At 35.2% G+C, this 18,733-nt stretch overlaps 1 protein-coding gene across 1 annotated transcript in view; it reads right to left on the bottom strand.

Annotated features, from left to right (window-relative positions):
- Positions 1–18,733, bottom strand: part of LOC150093941 (cell adhesion molecule Dscam1-like) — a 1,598,688-nt gene that overhangs the window by 1,248,597 nt on the left and 331,358 nt on the right. Inside the window, exon 9 of the mRNA XM_090412925.1 lies at positions 6,324–6,443. Within this exon, the coding sequence (XP_090269051.1) occupies positions 6,324–6,443 (120 nt within the window). The remainder of the gene's footprint in view (positions 1–6,323; positions 6,444–18,733) is intronic.

The following is an 18,733-nucleotide window of genomic DNA, read 5'->3' as shown; positions in this document are numbered from 1 at the left end:
ATAGTAGAGTAAGCTTAAGTATCAGGAACTAGTTACCGACTGGTGCAGTCGATCTAAAATAAATAAATTTGTCGGAAGCTAACTTCTAGTACAAGTAACCTTAAGATATAAAATTAAAATAGAAGAAAATAAAATAAAGGAAAACTGGAGAAGGCGAAGAGGTAACATTTCTCTATTCTGAGACTCATATTAAACATCCTGGTCAAAGGAATTTCCAGTTCAGCTGAACACTCTTTTAGCACACGTACTGATATCCCATCAGTACCTACTGCTGAATTCTTATTCAATTTGTGAAACAGCTCTTATACCTCATCCTCACACACCTACTATGATGAAGAAGAGTTAATTATGCAGTAGGGAAAAGAGGTGGGAAAGATCTGCAAACGTGTCCATGGAAAGTATCATAAAAAATCATGGTGACATTGCAGATCAAATATAATCTGAAAAAAAACTTATTCCACACATTTGGAAAATGCGTGGAATGAGTTTGAGAGATGAATGGAACTCTGTAAGAGTGAACTGTGGAATATTATGAGAATGTTTAAATGAATTATTAGTTCCTCTGACCAAGCTGTTTAACTTAAGACTCAGTACTGTGAAGGTGCCAATGAAGTGGAAAGAGGACAAAATAGTCAAAATGAATAAAGAGAGCTCTAAGACAGAAGTAACAAAGTATAGGCAAAACAGCATCTCAGGACAGGTGATTAAGGTATTGGAGAAATTGGTGAAAGACAGAATTCAGGACTGAAATGAAAAACTGGAAACAGTGACAGTCCAATTGTGCCTCCATAGCGCAATTGGAAGTACAATGATATGTTGTGCCCTTCAATTAGAAAAGGCGTAAGTTTGATTCTCACTGTGACTAGAGGAATCTTCATATGGGAATTTTTCAATTAAAGGTGAGTTAGCTGATCTCATACAGAGGTAGTGGGATTTTTATACTGGGAACGCAGGTTTTTCATCCAGCACACAGACAAACTGGCCTTCAGAACATGCAATTTAAGGACAAAAAATATTAGTGGTGGTGGGCAGCAGATGATGCTTGTGGTGGTTCGGGAGAATTGTTGAGTAGTTACCCTCCATAGATGAGTCTTTAGACTCCTCAGAGGTGTTACAAAATAATAATAAATAACAAATAAATAAATAATAAAGATAATGTAGAGATGCTGCAGGATGACTTAAACAGACTAGCAGTATTTTTGACACTGCTAGTTTAATATAGATAAATGTAAGGTGATGAAGTATGAGAAGAGAAGATCACAAGTGGAGTATACCATATTAATGGAAATGAACAGAACTGCACAAAATGATGAGGCCAGGTATTTGGTGATTGTGGATACGAAGTTGAAGTTTACAGAGCATACATGGTTGTTGAAGAACACACTAACAAGCAGGGATAGAGAAGTTATCGTTTCCCTTTATAAGGCTTTGCTTTAATAAAGCCACATCTGACTTAGCACAAGTGACAAGCAAGCAAATGACAAAGATTGTGGCAGGTCTATAGAATGCTCCATATGAGAATAGATTCAAGATTTGATCCCAAGTTCTCTCCTGAGGGAGAGAACTTGGCATCACTCATGAAAATGGTGTAAGGGTCATCTTCATCACCATCATACGTATCAAGGATTTAGGCCTAGCATGGCCTGTTCCAGCCTTAGAAGTCATCGTTGAATCGTTTAAGAGGACGTCCTGGTTTTCTTTTTCCTAACGGCTTGTACTTTAAGGCTTGTTTTGGTAATCTTTCTGTTTTCATTCTTTGAACGTGTTCCATCCATTTATGTTTATATTTTTTAATTTTTTCTATTACTGGTTCTTGGTTTAATTCTTTCATAATATCTTCGTTTCTTTTGTGATCAAATAGGGTATACTTTGCAGTTTTTCTCATAAACTTCATTTCTGCTGTTGTTAATCTTTGTTTGTCTTTTTGTTTTATTGTCCAGATTTCGCTTCCATACATTAAGACCGGTAAGGCTAATGTATTGTATACTTTTAGCCTGGTTTGTTTTTGAACTAGGTTTGGTTTAAATATAGAGTTAATTACACCTGTTATTTTTAAATATTTTGCAATTTTTGCGTTTATATCTTTTTCATATGTGATCATACATCCTAGGTAGTTACATGAATTCACCTGTTCTAAGATCTTGTTATCTATTACTATTTTAGTTCTTGCTGAATCTTGTCCTTTAAAGGCCATAGTTTTTGATTTTTCCGTTGATATTATCATACCATAATCTTTGGATATCTCATTTAGATTTAAAATAGCTTTCTGTAAGTTATCTTCAGAATTTGTAATTATTATTTGGTCGTCTTCAAAGAGGAGAGTGTTTAAGTTAACTGTAGGTGAAAGTTTAATTCCTTGATGTAAATTTTTACTCCATTTATTATTATTTCATTTAAGTAGATATTAAAAAGAGTTGCTGAGAGGGGACATCCCTGTCGGACCCCTTGGTTTATCTCTCTTGTATATGATAGCTCGTGATTTAATCTTATTTGTATTTGATTATTTTCATATATACTTGTGATAGCTTTTAGGATTTGTCTTTCTTTTAATATATTAAATAATATGTTTCTTTTAACTTTGTCAAATGCTTTTTCAAAGTCAATAAATGCAATATGTGTTTCTAAATTATATTCTCTTCTTTTCTCTATTATTAATTTTAGGCAAAAGACTGGGTCTATACATGATCGTCCTTTTCTAAATCCATTCTGTACCTCTAGAATAAAGTTTTCGGAATATTTCATTAGTTTGTTATTTAAGATTCTGCTATACATTTTGTAACAGGAATTTAGTATACTGATACCTCTATAGTTTTTAGGGTCATCTCTATTACCTTTCTTAAAGATAGGAATCACAATTGCTTTTTTCCATTCTATTGGGGGGATACCAGTTGAGTAAATTTTATTTAAAAATAATAAGAGTCTTTCTTTGAATCTTGTTCCTGCGTATTTATATAGTTCTGAACCTAGCTTATCTTCTCCAGGTGATTTTTTCCGTTTCTTGTTTCTTTCAGGCTGATTTCTAATTCTTCTTCAGTTATTTCCTTTTCATTTTCGTTAATTGTTTGCCAGTTGTCTTTTTTAAAATATTTGTCTGTCCACAGTTCTGTGTAGTAATTTAGAAATTCTTCTAATTTCAATTCAGTGTTTAATTTTATGTTTTCTTTGGTATCTGCATTTAGGTGTTTCAAAATCTTATATACATTGGGTCTTATTTTATATAAATCATGTTCTAAATTAGAAACAAATTTATTCCATGATTCTCTATGTCTTTTTCTGACTTCTCTTTTAGCTATGGCTCTTATTCTTTTATATTCTATTTCATCTTCTAATCTTTTACTGCTTAACCATTTGTGATAGGCTTCTTTTTTCTTTTTGATTATTTCTTTGATTGTATCATCCCAGATCTTCAGTATTTTTCTTTTATTGAATTTTTTGGTCTTTCCTAAGCTTTCATTTGCTACTGCATTTAGTATCGTTTTTATATTAAGCCATTCTGTTTCTTCATTTTGTTTTATTTTATCTAGATATTGGTTAATTCTTTGTTCATATAGCCAGTGTACATTTGTGTCATTCAATAGTCTAGTTTTATAAACAAATGTTTCAATTTTTCTTTCTGTTCTTGTTACTTGTAGCCATTTAGGTGGTAATCTTAATTTTATTTTAACAAGGAAGTGGTCACTGCTTATTACATATCCTCTGTGAACTCTAACATCTAGTGAAAATTTTGATGTCTTTTCATTTAATATGAAGTAATCTAATATTGATTTCCATCCTCTTGCTGCCCAAGTATATTTATGTATGTCTTTATGTTTATAGAAGGAATTCATTATTTTTAGGTTATTATAAACTACAAAGTCAATCAATTTTTTACCATTTCTGTTTAGAGTGTGTTCTCCATGTATTCCTATATTATTATTAATTTTCGTGTTTCCAATTCTTGCATTTAAGTCTCCTGCTAAAAGTATGTAATCATTTTTATTTATTTTATTATATATGTTTTGTAGCTGATTATAAAATCAATATTATCCTGTTCTCTTCCATCTTCTGGGGCATATAAGCCAATTATTGTTAAATAGCCTCTATCTATTTTTATTCTAGCTTCTATTATTCTTTCATTCCATAATTTATAATGTTTTAACTGTTTTGAAAGGGAGTTATGAATCCAAATCACATTAAAATTTTCAGTTCTCATAGTTTCTTTTAATTTCTTTTTTGTTTCAGTGATTACTGCTATTTTAAAATTTCTTTCATTTAATAACTGGTCTAATTCTATTTCTTTATATGCTATTCTTCTTACATTCCAGTTTGCTATGTGTATTATATTTTGTCGTTTCCATTTTCGTTTTCCCTTTTCCATTCCAGGGTCGTTTCCCATAGATTCAATCCGATTATCTTTTTCTGTCAGCTTACAAGTATTGTTATGTTCTCCATGTCAGGGGACTAGCCTGACGATGGAATAGTTCAGTGGTAGGGCTGCTACCTTAAGGCTTCTGAACTCGCCTTCTTCTGAATTTAAACCCATTGTGGCAGGTCTATAGAATGCTCCATATGAGAATAGATTCAAGATTTGATCCCAAGTTCTCTCCTGAGGGAGAGAACTTGGCATCACTCATGGAAATGGTGTAAGGGTGTGTTAGCAAAACAGTTTAGGACTAGATTTTTTGCTTTGAGGGTGGGGGGTGAACAGGTGGAATTGGTTGCCAGAGGTGGTTCTGAGTTCTTTGTTAGTGAATGAGTTTAAGGCACAATAATACGATGGATATTGTATGAATAATGGATCTTCCACAAAGAGTTTTCTGGCTCCATGGAGATACCTGTATATTAACCATAATAAGACAGGACTAGTAAAATAAATAGAAGGAAAATATTTGTCTGTGAGGTCGTGTGTGGCTCCTTAAAGCCCTGTGTGGTGGCTAGGATAAGAATAGCACAACTGTAGTCCATGCATGTCGTAAGAGGCGACTAAAATGGGACGCAGAGTTTTGCTCTCTTAGGTTTCTTCTGGAATTTTGCTCCCGGTGAGAGGGCTTAGATTTCGGGGGGGTTGCCCTAGGAGAGCATTTTGAGTCTCTGAGGAGGGTGTTCTCTGGCATGGCCCGTCAGGGCCTTGTCAGTGGATGCTTTTCCCTGGCATATGAGCGGTTCTGCTTGGTGGTGGTGGGGGTCCCCCCTTACTGAGTGGAATCAATGCTAAGTTGGACGATCTTTCGGCCACTAGTAGGGAGTGGTCCAGGGGGATCTTCTTTTATTTTTTTTTTAGCCTGGTTGGCCAAGTGGTTAGCATATCCACTCTCCAGCCAAACGGCCGTGGGTTTGAATCCCGCTGTAGGCATGGATGGTTATGATTGTATGTGAAAATACCAGTGGTGGTGGTGGTGGGGATGTGCGGTAGATGGCGTTGGTTTAGTTGCAGTTCACTGTAGTTGTTGGAGACAGAGAGCTGTAGGGCAGGTGCCTTCCCTCAATGAGTCTTTGGACTCCCTGGAGGTATCACATAATAATAATAATAATAATAATGATAATAATAATAATAATAAAAGCATTGTAACACTGTGTTTAAAGCTGCTAAATATAAGAGGTCTATGTTTTGATTATTTAGCATATTCCAGTATATTAATATTTCATTTATATATTATTATTATCAGCTGTGCATTTTTATGAGGTGTAAAGGCTCATCAAGGGAAGCCCACATTAACCAGAATTCACATTTTTTTTCTGGGGCTCATTCACTGAAAAAAAAATATTCTTTACCAACTTTGGCAATCCATTCTATCCATTCCCACTCTCTATATAAAATATCTACTCCTTGATAATGACAATCTGACACAATTTTCAGGGAGTTGGCCTTTATATGCCCTTTTACATTTTCAAAGAACTACAAAACAAGAGAGGTTTTAAATTCAATTATATTTCTTTTAAAATTATTTGCTTTTAAAGAAAGTTTCTTCTACAGTATATGTTTTAAAGGAGAATACAGTAAATAGCATCCTTTTTTTTTTCCCCTAAATCCATTTTGTCCTTCTAATAGTATTTTTTTTTTGCTATATTCTTTTAATTTTTCATTTAATATTTTACTGTATATTTTGTAACATGTATTTATTAACTACTTTATATATTTTTTTTTATTTTCTAAATACTGAGATCACTACATTTCTTTTCCATTCTACTGGTATGTACCTTTTTTATATATATATTTTTTAATTATCACAATTGTAAGTAGAAGAAACCAATGTGTATCTTAGTGTACTGAAAGTTGTAATGTAAGAGCTTCAAATTTTATATTGCAGGTCTTCAAAGTAACAATCAGCAAGTATAAAATATACCTGAGCCTCTCTCCCACGTTATCACAGGAGTAGGGAATCCGTCTGCTAAGCAGTCAACTCGGACATTTTGCCCTGAAACTACAGAGGTATCCCGGGGTTCCACATGCCACCGAGGAGGAACTAAGGACAAAAGATATATTACTTAATTTGACTAAAAGCATAACAAAATAATATTATTTATATTAAGATATTTTAAAATAATGTTCTAAAATTTAAAAAAAAATGCTTGGTAGTGAACTGTAAAACTTTCATTTTCATTAATAAAAGTGTTCATAATTTTTGCTTATTTTTCATGTTCAAGTTTCTGGAACAGAAAACTGTAATGCCACTGGAATGCAAATAAATAATTTACTAGCCAACATTTCATTAGCTTAAGCTAGCATTATCAGAGGCACTTTAACAATACACAGTCAGTGAAAACACAAAATAAACTGATGTGGATAACAAGTTCAGTAATGTGTACATAGGGCAACAGTGTTCTTGTGGTGATTCCTATTATTAATGACAATCATTAGATTAGGGCAGTGCACCAAAACTGTGCAAGATCATACTGTTGGTTCTGTAGCACTTGTACATCACTAATAACTGAAAGTGAACTGCTCTCTATGAATGCAATTGGTTTTGTTATCTAGGTCATTTTGTTTTGTGTCTTCATTAAGTGTGCATTGTTAAAGTACCTCTGATAATGCTAAAATGTCAGCTTGTAAATAATTAATTTTAGTCGATAAATTATTTATTTGGATTCCAGTGTCTATGTAGTTTTCTGTTCCAAAAACTTTAACTTTAATCATAATGACAGTATAAGAATTTGAACATGGACATACATCTCTTTGATTATTTTCTTTACTTCGGTTTTCTCTCATTTTCAACATATCTTTCTGATTAATTTTCAATGATTCTAACAGCTCAACATGACTACAGTTTTCTTATTCATATGATTTTATTATTTATTTTATATTTTCTTATTCATATGATTTTATTATTTATTTTATTATTATTATTATTATTTTGACACCTCCAGGGAGTCCACAGACTCATCGAGGGAGAGTGTGCCGACAGCATCGAACGATTGGCCCCCTTCCAACTACTAACCGCGCTCAAAATTACTTAACTGAGCCATTAGTAGCAGAGGCTCTACCAATCGACCAACCTTATATTTTCTTATTCATTTGTTCTTTAAACTGACATTTTATCTCTTTAATAGTTTTTTCTTGTTGAATGTCCAACAACTTTCTCAATGCTGTCCAGTTGTTTTGCTCATGAAATTCATTATACTAGCAGTTGCTTTTATTATTATTTTTTCTTCTCCCATGTACATCTTTCTTCATAAAGTACTCTAGATCTAATTATCAACCTGTAGCAGAAAAGTAGAATTACATTTAATTTACAGTCATATGGATTTGGTGTGAGTCAACCTGGAGAAGCTATTGCTGAGAGAGAAAGAGAGAGAGTAATGATAGCAGTGAACAAGAGATCTGAGAATGGAAGAGGTGATGCAAATGAGCAAAGGAAGACTGAAGAGGTAATTGTGAATGAAATACGCATTGCATACGCGCTAGACTGAGCATCTGCAGTGATCGCCAATACATGATACCTGTGATCTTCTCTGGCCTGGCTTGTGCAAATGAAGTAGCGCCCGAGCACTACTTCGTTCGCCTTACGTTCACAGTGGCCAGGATTCCCGAGTGCTATAGGGTATTCCCACATCATGGAACCACTAATTCATAAGTGGCATAGAAATAGAAGACACGACACAACATAAATTTAAAAAAATAAAATAAAATTTTAATTAGGAAAAGATTTTTGGAAGTTTTCCTACTGTTGTTTTTCCCTTTTTCTTTTGGAGGGGGACAGGGCCCCTTGGCCCCCTCCCTGGGTGCGCCAATGACACAGCAAAAGGAGAGAGAGAGTGGATGCCAGAAAAAGTGATGATAATATGCATGAAAAGAGGAATAGTTGAAGAGAAATAATGGATAGACAATGATAAAGAAGATGGATTGAGGTCCAGTTTGAAGTCAAAACTGAGAAATGGAATATTGTTATTATATGACACCTCCAGGGAGTACAAGGATTCATTGTGGGAAGTCGCCCTACACTACACCAAACTCCTCATCTCCTGTACTTAATGCTCATGACACTTAATGACACTGCTTCAATCAGTATATAATCTCATCTACCACCCATCACCATCACAAACATCATTTATTATCTGTAAATTGTGTATGTTCACATACCTGCTTTGCCTGCATGTGGGATGAAAAACTTGAGTTTCCAGGAGAAAAAACCTGCTACCATCATATGAGATTGGCTAATTCACCTTCAACTGAAAAGTCCATATAAAGATTCTTCTTATCATGACAAGAATCAAATGTAGGCTGTCGTGACGTTGTTCTCTTGATGTTCGAATCCGCCATCTTGTTAAAAGTCACTTTCATAAAATAAAGGAAAACCAATTGTAAATTGATCACTGATCTAAGGGTAGAGAAATTTCTATTATACTGTGCCACTCTATCCTTAGATAAGTCTATATGAAATAGTAGGATCAATTCAAAATTAGTTAGCAGTCTTTTCATTCATTCAGGCCGAAGTATTTATTTTCTCTCTTTGGGATTTCCGCTAGATTCGAATTTTTGTGAACGGTGCAGTAAAAAGAATTTCGGGCAAATACAACAGTTAGGTTAACAAATAAAGCATTTAATATAGGTCATATAACACTTACATAAATTTTACTTCTAATTTTAAACAATAGAAATAAGTCAAACATTAAGTCAAGTCAATTACATTAGCACAATCTTCCAAGTCTTCACATACACCTCCATAGCTTCTGGGTTATAAAGTTTTTACACTTAAATGAATATAATAGAACATCCAATCTAATTAGTTTTCACACATTTTTCAGTCATGCTATAAGTTCAAAATATTACAAGATCTAATAGCTGAAAATATCTTTCAAACAATTCTTATCTCCAACTCTCATTCACGAAGAGTTTCCACGGTTAAAGTAGCGTTAAGCATAGCGTAATTAACACACAATTCTTCAAGCATTGAAATAATACACTATGATAAACCTTACCGGAAATAGTTCCTAGTACATCATTTATGTTGTGAGCAAACTTTTGGAATTTATTTATCTTACTAAAAAAAAAAACACATCAACAAGACTTATCCACAGTTATACTTAAAGCACTTTCAACCGCACTTCAGAATTCTAGACTTCAATTACAGGGTACTCCAACTATCATCGTTACCACTCATAAACTAATTAAAACGCTGTGAGGTTCTTATTAGGGCAAATCGGAAATAAGCCACAATTCTAGAATAGCCGGGTTCATTCAGAATTCTTCCTTAAACGTCCAGCTTTTTATTTTATCCGATTGTAGCATTAATTTCCTTTTTATTTTTACTGCTGATTACACTTTCAGCTGACTATAAAATTCGTTTCGTCCTTGCTCACTTATAAAAAATATCCACTTAACTCCTACCCTTAAGAACCTTTTAATTACTTCTACTTCTCTAGTTTATCCCTTTGCTACCTTTTACTTCCAAAATTCCGTTCTGACTCCCCTACTACGTATATATTTTCTCTTCTTATTTCGCCCATGCTCTCCTTCACTCGCGCTTGTTTATTTCACGCGTCTCTATGACAACCGATAAACGTAAACATTCTCGCGAATGTTACATTAGGCTATACAACTACATTGAGTTATTACATAACATTAAGCTTTCACAAAACAGGAATAATTAGAATATTTGCTTTTCAATAAATGCGTAGTTAAATTACAAATATAAGTTCTTACAATATTGACATAACAATAAATAAAATAGCTTAATAATATTTAATACAGAACCTCTTTATCATTAACACTTTCTTTTGATTAAATAATTAAATATAATTAAGGCAGTTATATGATATCAATTATAATTTATGTTATTTACATTAAATAATATTTACAAATATAGTTCTTGTGACGGAAAATCATGTTGGATTCTGAATTAAATAACATTTATTCTAATTTCTATATAATCAGAATCCAACAAAAGCTCACTCTTCCTTTAAAAAATTTTTCTTTAAAGAAAAATTTTTTTATACTAAACTCATAGGTGGTGCATCAGACTTTTACCACCCTTTTTCTGGGTCTTAGGTTATACCTCGTTTGGATGAAACTCCCTCCTATGTTTTCTACAACGCATGTATTTCCGTCTTTACTTAGATTTCTACTGTTATCACGTTCCAGTGTAGTATATCTTCTATATTGGTAATCTGGGAGGTCGTCTTCAGAACACAAATCCTTTCTTTGACCTTCGGTGATGCATCTAGGTTGTTTCATTTCCTTTTTTTCTGATCCCAAGTTATTTCTTCCAATTTCTCTCACTCCTTGATAATTTCTTTTTCTACTCCATACTTTTTCAATGGGATCTCCTAGGCAGACCAGGCGATCTGGCCTATTCTTAATTAATTTCAATCTGTCTGAATGGACAATCATGGTTCTTTTTTGTCCTGATATTTCTTTTATCCTGTAGTTCACTGGGGATGTTTTATTAAGTATCTCATAAGGGCCTGCAGCACTTTTACCAAATTTCCCTCCTCTTTTATTGCTGGATTGCTGTTCTAGTAACACTAGGTTCCCAGGTTTCAACTCCTTATACTTTCTTATCTTATTAGCATAAGCTCTGGGTTTTTGTGAGCTATTCTGACTGGCTTCTGCTACAAGGTCATATACAACTCTATTCTCATAAATTAGGTTGTTAAGATATTCATCTATGTCAAGGAAACCAGAACTAGCTTTCAAGTCTTTAAAGTCATGAGGGAAAGGGGGTTCAAATCCATATAGGACAACAGCTGGAATTTCACTTATAGCAGAGTGCAACGCAGTTCTACAGGCGAAAAGGGTGTGTGAGAGGAAGTTGTCCCAATTAGTCAATTGACCATCTGCAAGTTTAGATAGGGTTTGCTTGAGAGTTCGATTCATTCTCTCGCACATCCAATTTCCTTGAGGATGGTAGGGAGTGGTGAACAGTGTCTGTATTTTCAGTAATTTACATAATTGTAGCATGACTTCAGCTGTAAAATTTGTTCCCTTATCAGTGAGGAGAGTTTGGGGGGTTCCGTATCTTGAAATTATCAACTCAAAGAATTTGCTTGCCACTGTCTGGGCAGTTTGGTCCTTCATAGCTGTGGCCTCAGGAAACCTAGACAAGGTGTCTATCACCACCAGTATATATCAGTTTCCCTTCAATGTGGTTGGAAGGGGCCCTATGATGTCCATTGCCACAGCTTGAAATGGACGACTTGGAATGAGAAAGGGCTGGAGGGGAGCCTTTTTTTCCGTTACCTGATTTACGTTGACATAAGATACATAGGCTTCGACATCTCTTCTCATTCCTTTCCATATATATCTATCTTTTATTCTGTTCCAAGTTCTGTAAAACCCCTGGTGACCTGCATCATGAAAGGAATGTAGTATCCAGGGGATCATTATCGTGGGAGCTACTATCTTATTTTTCCAACGTCCAGTGAAGTTCTGCTTTGCCAATAGAAGACCATCATCATCTATGAATAGGGATTGCAGGAAGGAATGTTTTTACAAAACTCCATTTCCCTTTTGGATCTGTAAATAAATTTCTCCCCATACTGGGTCTTCCTTTTGAGCCTCTCTTATGGACAATTTGTCCCAATTCTGAAGGTGAGGTGGTTTCCTGTGGTTTTGTTGTTCTCCTCCTGTCTTTATTATTTTGATGCTTCCTTCCTCACAATCTGAGTTCTCTTTTGTATCTTCATCAAGCGCTCTGGAAAGGTAGTCAGAGACCACATTATGTTTTCCAGGAACGTAGCTTATCTCGACCTGGAACTCCTGTATCTCCAATGCCCAGCGGATTATTCTCTGATTTTTGTCTTTCATGGAAGACAAGAATGTCAGAGGTTTGTGGTCTGACCTTAGAAATATCTTCTGCCCTAATAGCATGTACCTGAATTTTCTTAGGGCATGTACAATGGCTAATGTTTCTTTCTCAATTACAGAGTAGTTTCTTTCAGAGGTGGAGAGCTTCCTACTTAAAAATGCTATTGGTCTAAGATCTCCCTCATCTTCTTGTTCGAGCACGGAAGCTATGGTATCATTAGAAGCATCTGCAGCTAGATAGAAAGGCTTCTCGAGTTTCGGGTAGGCTAAGACTGGAGCTTTGGTTAACGCAAGGTTGAGGAAGTTGTGGGCAAGCTGTTGTTTTTCCCCCCAATGAAACTTTTCTCCTTTTTTGTCAGTTCGATGATGGGTTGCATTACTCTGGAGCAATTTTCCACCACATGGCCTAGATATTCTACCTCCCTCATAAAGAGCTTACACTTAGAGCACTTCAGTGATAGTCTTGATTTCTCTAATCTTTCTAACACACCATTCAAGATATTCATGTGAGACTTCAAGTCCTATGTGTAGATTAATAGGTCATCCTGAAAGCATATGACTCCTTTTCCCAACATGTCTGAGAGAACAGTGTTCATTAGACATTAAAAGCTCATGGCTGAGTTTCTTGCCCCTGTGGAAGTCGACAGAGCTGATATTTCTGCCAACGTGTTGTAAAGGTGAAAAACTATCTTCCTTCCTAAGGGGAATTTGGAAATAACCTGAGTTCAGTCTAATTTTGAAAAGAACGTTGCTCCCTCTAGACTTGTTAGCAATTCTTCTATGTTACAAAGGGGAAAATCAATGGGCTTTGTGACCTTATTAATCTCACGCAGGTCCAATATAAATCTTAGGCTCCCATCAGGTTTTTCTACTAATATGAAGGGGCTGTTCCATCTGGAGTTTGACTTCTCTATGATTCCAACTCTTTCATATTTATTCAAGAGGTCCTGAAGTCTGTCCAAATATTTCAGGGGGGGTCTTGTACTGTTTTACGTATATGGGAGATCTGCGGTAATGTGAATGGAGTGCTCTATTTTCTCAGTACAGGTTAATGAGCTGATATCCTCTGTAAAGACTCGAGGATATTTCAAGAAGATTGTTTGAATAAACTCCTCAATTTTACTCCTTTCAGTTTCGGATACAGTTGAGCTGATGGCTTCTTTCAATAATTTCTCCTTCCTTTTTTCGAGACCTTCGTCGGGCCTTACTACTTCTATTTCCATTGTATCATGTTTATTGTTCTCAGACCCTTTTGAAGACCCTGGCTGGTAACTTATGCCATTTAATGAAATGGTTCCTGAGGCAAAATCACACATGAACTTTTTCTCTTCCAGGAAATCTAGACCCAAAATTACTTGACCATTTGTGTCTGCAGTCTCAGGAAGAATGACTAGCTCTTGAGAGAATGAAATTGGAAAGCAAGGAATGTGTAAGTTGGCGACTATTTTCTTCATTGCAATCATTTCAATTTTAGCAATGCCTGTAATCCTTATAGGATTTTGTAATAAGGAGGCATTAACAGACATCTGATTATTAAACTTGCTTACCAGGGAACTTGAAATAACAGATATATGGGCGCCAGTATCTAAAAGAATCTCACAAGGAACCTCCTCGACTAAACCTTGTACGAGTGACAAAGGCAATTTCCCAGTTACCTTGGCTATAGTTACGTTTTGCATTCTCAGAGAATTGAAACTACAAGAATCTGGGATGTCGTTATAGCTGACAAAGTTGTCAGATGATTGATCATATCTACAAGGGTTTAAAGGCTCAGCCTGTCCTTTTAGAGTAGCAATGTTAGAAGGAGATTTGTCAATAGACTTAGTTGATCTTATTAACTCAGGGTTTGTCATCTCATGAGGGTCTAATATAGGGTATTCATCCTTCTTTCCTTCAGATTTCAGTGCCTTTTCTAATATTTTCTTATTTAAAGATAGTTCCTGTGGATTAACACAAAGCTCTTTTGGTGTTGCCCTTGGTAGGCGAGTATCACCTGACAAATACAAAAGAGTTGATAAGGAGGGGACCTGAGCATTACAATCTTGGGGTAACATTTGCCTAATGGAGGAAATTTGATACATCTCATCTAGGATTCTCTCTCTCCTTTTTGCTAATTCAAAACACCCTTCCAGATCAGTAGCTCCCTTCTTATAAATTACTTCCCTTAAATTATCATGTAATCCTATTTTAAATTGTTGGAAAGTAATCCATACTAAGTGGGGTTTCTGAGCACTAGTCACATTTAAACTGTTAGATAATGTCAATAACCGATTGTAAAATTCTGTGACAGTTTCCTTATCTTTTTGTATGACGTTCTGTAACTTCCACAAATTTGGGCCAATACTTCTTAATTTTGAGAACAGTGAAATCAAGTTATCCTTAAACTTTTGATAATCTAATGTTTTCCTTAGCACTGGTGATGAGTACAAAAAAGTTTTTGCTTTGCCAATCAATTTACTTCTTAATAATATAAGCAATTGGAAATTAGTCCAGTTAGCTATTTCCCTAAGTTTTTCAACATAAGTAAAAAAAGATAACACATCATCAGAGTCTTCTCCTGAAAATTGGGGAACAACCTATTGTGGATTCACTGTACGAAAAAATTCACTATCTTCCATTTTAGAACTTGATGAAACTGCCATATTAATCTATTAACAATAACTTAAAAAAAAATAGAATCCTAAAATAATTTCTCTGTTTGTCTGATTCTAGTTTACAACCAATTCACTTGATTCACTTCATTTATCTTTCAAAATTCTTGGGATCACCTTTTTTTTTTTTTTTTTTTTTTATACTCTTACAAAATCTAATGCTTAATATTACAATCTTTTTTAGTGAATTCAAATCCTGCCGACTGCGCCATTTTGTTGGATCCTACTTCATCTTAATCTGTACCTTGGATCCGACATGTTATTTACTACGATGTTCTTAACCTAAAAATAGTTGCTAGTTGGTTTCTAATTCAAATATAGAGAAAATTTATATTTAAAGACTGCGCCACTCTATATCTGAATTAGTTCAAGAATTGAAGAAAAATCAACCCTCAACTATTTCTCCTTAATATATATACTGGCCGAGTATATTTGACTTACTTAATTTACCCGCTTTGGTTCGAATATTTTATGAATGGCGCAGTAAAAAAGATTCAGGCAAAATACAACTTTTGATTAACAAAAACAAACATTTAATATAAGCTATATAACACATACATAAATTCTACTTCTAATTTTAAACAATAGAAATAAGTCAAACATTAAGTCAAGTCAATTACATTAGCACAATCTTCCAAGTCTTCACATACACCTTCATTGCTTCTGGGTTATAAAGTTTTTACACTTAAATGAATATAATAGAACATCTAATCTAATTAGTTTTCACACATTTTTCAGTCATGCTATAAGTTCAAAATATTACAGGATCTAACAGTTGAAAATATCTTTCAAACAATTCTTATCTCCAACTCTCATTCACGAAGAGTTTCCACGGTTAAAGTAGCGTTAAGCATAGCGTAATTAACACACAATTCTTCAAGCATTGAAATAATACACTATGATAAACCTTACCGGAAATAGTTCCTAGTACATCATTTATGTTGTGAGCAAACTTTTGGAATTTATTTATCTTACTAAAAAAAAAAACACATCAACAAGACTTATCCACAGTTATACTTAAAGCACTTTCAACCGCACTTCAGAATTCTAGACTTCAATTACAGGGTACTCCAACTATCATCGTTACCACTCATAAACTAATTAAAACGTTGTGAGGTTCTTATTAGGGCAAATCGGAAATAAGCCACAATTCTAGAATAGCCGGGTTCATTCAGAATTCTTCCTTAAACGTCCAGCTTTTTATTTTATCCGATTGTAGCATTAATTTCCTTTTTATTTTTACTGCTGATTACACTTTCAGCTGACTATAAAATTCGTTTCGTCCTTGCTCACTTATAAAAAATATCCACTTAACTCCTACCCTTAAGAACCTTTTAATTACTTCTACTTCTCTAGTTTATCCCCTTGCTACCTTTACTTCCAAAATTCCGTTCCGACTCCCCTACTACGTATATATTTTCTCTTCTTATTTCGCCCATGCTCTCCTTCACGCGCGCTTGTTTACTTCACGCGTCTCTATGACAACCGATAAACGTAAACATTCTCGCGAATGTTACATTAGGCTATACAACTACATTGAGTTATTACATAACATTAAGCTTTCACAAAACAGGAATAATTAGAATATTTGCTTTTCAATAAATGCGTAGTTAAATTATTATTATTATTATTATAAAAACCTCCATGGAGTCAAAGACTCATCGTGGGAGGTCCACTGTTATACACACAGTTTATCATACTGTGCCTTAAATATATTCACTGTCTCTGCACACACTACACTCTCGGGCAAAGCATTCCAATCACTCACCACTCTCCATGCAAAAAACCTGCTCCTAACTCCCTTGCTCACACCCTCCTTATACAGCTTCCAGGAATGACCTCTTGTTCTCCTGCTATCCTCACCCATTCTGTGCAAAACCTCCCCGACGTTAATCTGGTAATAACCACTCAACAGCTTATATGTCTCAATCATATCCCCCCTCCTCCTTCTATCCACCAATTTCTGCAAATTGCATTTTGTCAATCTGTCTTCATGCTCTACATTCCAGAGACCAGAAACCACCTTAGTCAATCGCCTCTGAACTTTTTCCAACGCAATTTCATCTTTTTGAAAACCAGGTGACTAGATCTGTGCACAATAATCCATATGTGGCCTGATCAAAGCCTTATACAAAGGAACCATAACATCCTTACTTCTACAAGTTAATGTCCTCCGCATCATTCCCATTATCCGCTGTGTTGTCTTCACTATTTTAGTAACTTGTCCCCGAAATTTTAGGTCCTTGTCTACAATCACTCCCAGATCTCTCATTTCCTCTACCTCTTCCAAGATATTCGCACCGATTGTGTACTTTACATCCCATTTCTGCTTCCCAAATTTCAAAACCTTACACTTTGAGACATTGAATTGACATCCCCACTTATTTATCCATTCAGACAGTGTATTCAAGTCCTCTTGCAAAGCTACAGCATCCACACTACTCCTGATAGCTCTGCCCAACTTTGCATCATCTGCAAACAACTGCACATCACCATCCAGACCTCTCCAGATATCATTTACATACAAATTAAACAGCAATGGACCCAAAACAGACCCTTGAGGTACACCACTAGTAACTTTCCTCTTCTGGGATATTGCTCCTCCATAGACAACTCGCTGATACCTATCAGACAACCAATCTCCAATCCAGTGAACCCATCTACTGTTCAGCCCCATCCGTTCCAATTTAATTACCAGCTTGTCATGTGGCAATTTATCAAAATCTAAATATACCACTGTATATGCAATACCCTTATCCAACGCATTTGTCACTTTATTATAAAAAGTAAGCAGGTTGCTAAAGCATGATTTTCCTTTAGTAAATCCATGCTGGCCACCAAAGAGTATTTTTCTGTTGTCAACCCAATTCTGAACTTTATTCCTAACTAACTTCTCTAATACCTTGACCACAACTCCAGACACACAGACTGGTCTATAATTCAAAGCCTTACTCTTATCACCTACCTTATGAATTGGAACAATTTTACCTTCTTTCCACTCTTTTGGAACTTGACCCAGTGAGAGACTCATGTTGAAAAGATATACAAAAGCTGTTGTTAACTCTCTGGCACATTCCCTCAAGACACGTGGTGAAATAGCATCAAGTCCCACAGCCTTATTTACATCAAGTCTATTCAATTACTCATATACCTCCTGTTCACTTACTAACAGTTCCTCCTCCTCCTCTTCTCCCATTACTTTCAAGTTCTGCATGATGTCACATTCGCAAGAGTGAAATACCTTTAGAAATTGCTCATTAAATATCTCAACTATATCCTTCGCAGCGGTTATCATTCCTCCGTTTTCACCAATCAATCCCATTCTACCATAATCATTCTTTCTTCTACTGGCGACATATCGAAAAAACTCCTTAGGATTTTTTTTGGCCGCTTAGCTAACTGCTTTGGCTTAGCTAACTGCTGCTCATACTGCATTTTTGCTACCCTTATCAAGCTAGTCACTTTCCTCGCCTGCTCTTTGTACTTCTCATGCAACTGGTTGTTATATATACTCATTTTGTGTTTCTTCCATAATACCTTCTTCTTCCATATTGCATACCTTATCTCTTGATTCATCCATTTTACATCCACTGTGTTTACGCTCTTGACCCTCGGAATACACTCTGATATTGCCTCCACCAAATAGTTCTTGAGTATGGCCCAAGCAGCATTGATATCCTTTCCATCCAGTTCTTCTTTCCAATTCGCAATCTGTTTCCTGAGCTTTTCGTAATTACCAGTCTTATAATTCCACATATATCCCTTTCTAACAGACGTCCTCGAATGACTGGTCACCCTGCACGTGATCACCTCATGGTCACTCTCACCAACTGGTGGAAGATTTGACACCTCATTTATA

Source organism: Typopeltis vanoorti, chromosome 23 (assembly GCF_054136105.1).
Source record: "Typopeltis vanoorti isolate ZY-2024b chromosome 23, IOZ_Tvanoo_1.0, whole genome shotgun sequence".
NCBI classification, from domain to species: domain Eukaryota; kingdom Metazoa; phylum Arthropoda; class Arachnida; order Uropygi; family Thelyphonidae; genus Typopeltis; species Typopeltis vanoorti.
The sequence above is the reverse complement of the archived record's forward strand: the minus strand, read 5'-3'. Positions and strand labels throughout refer to the sequence as shown.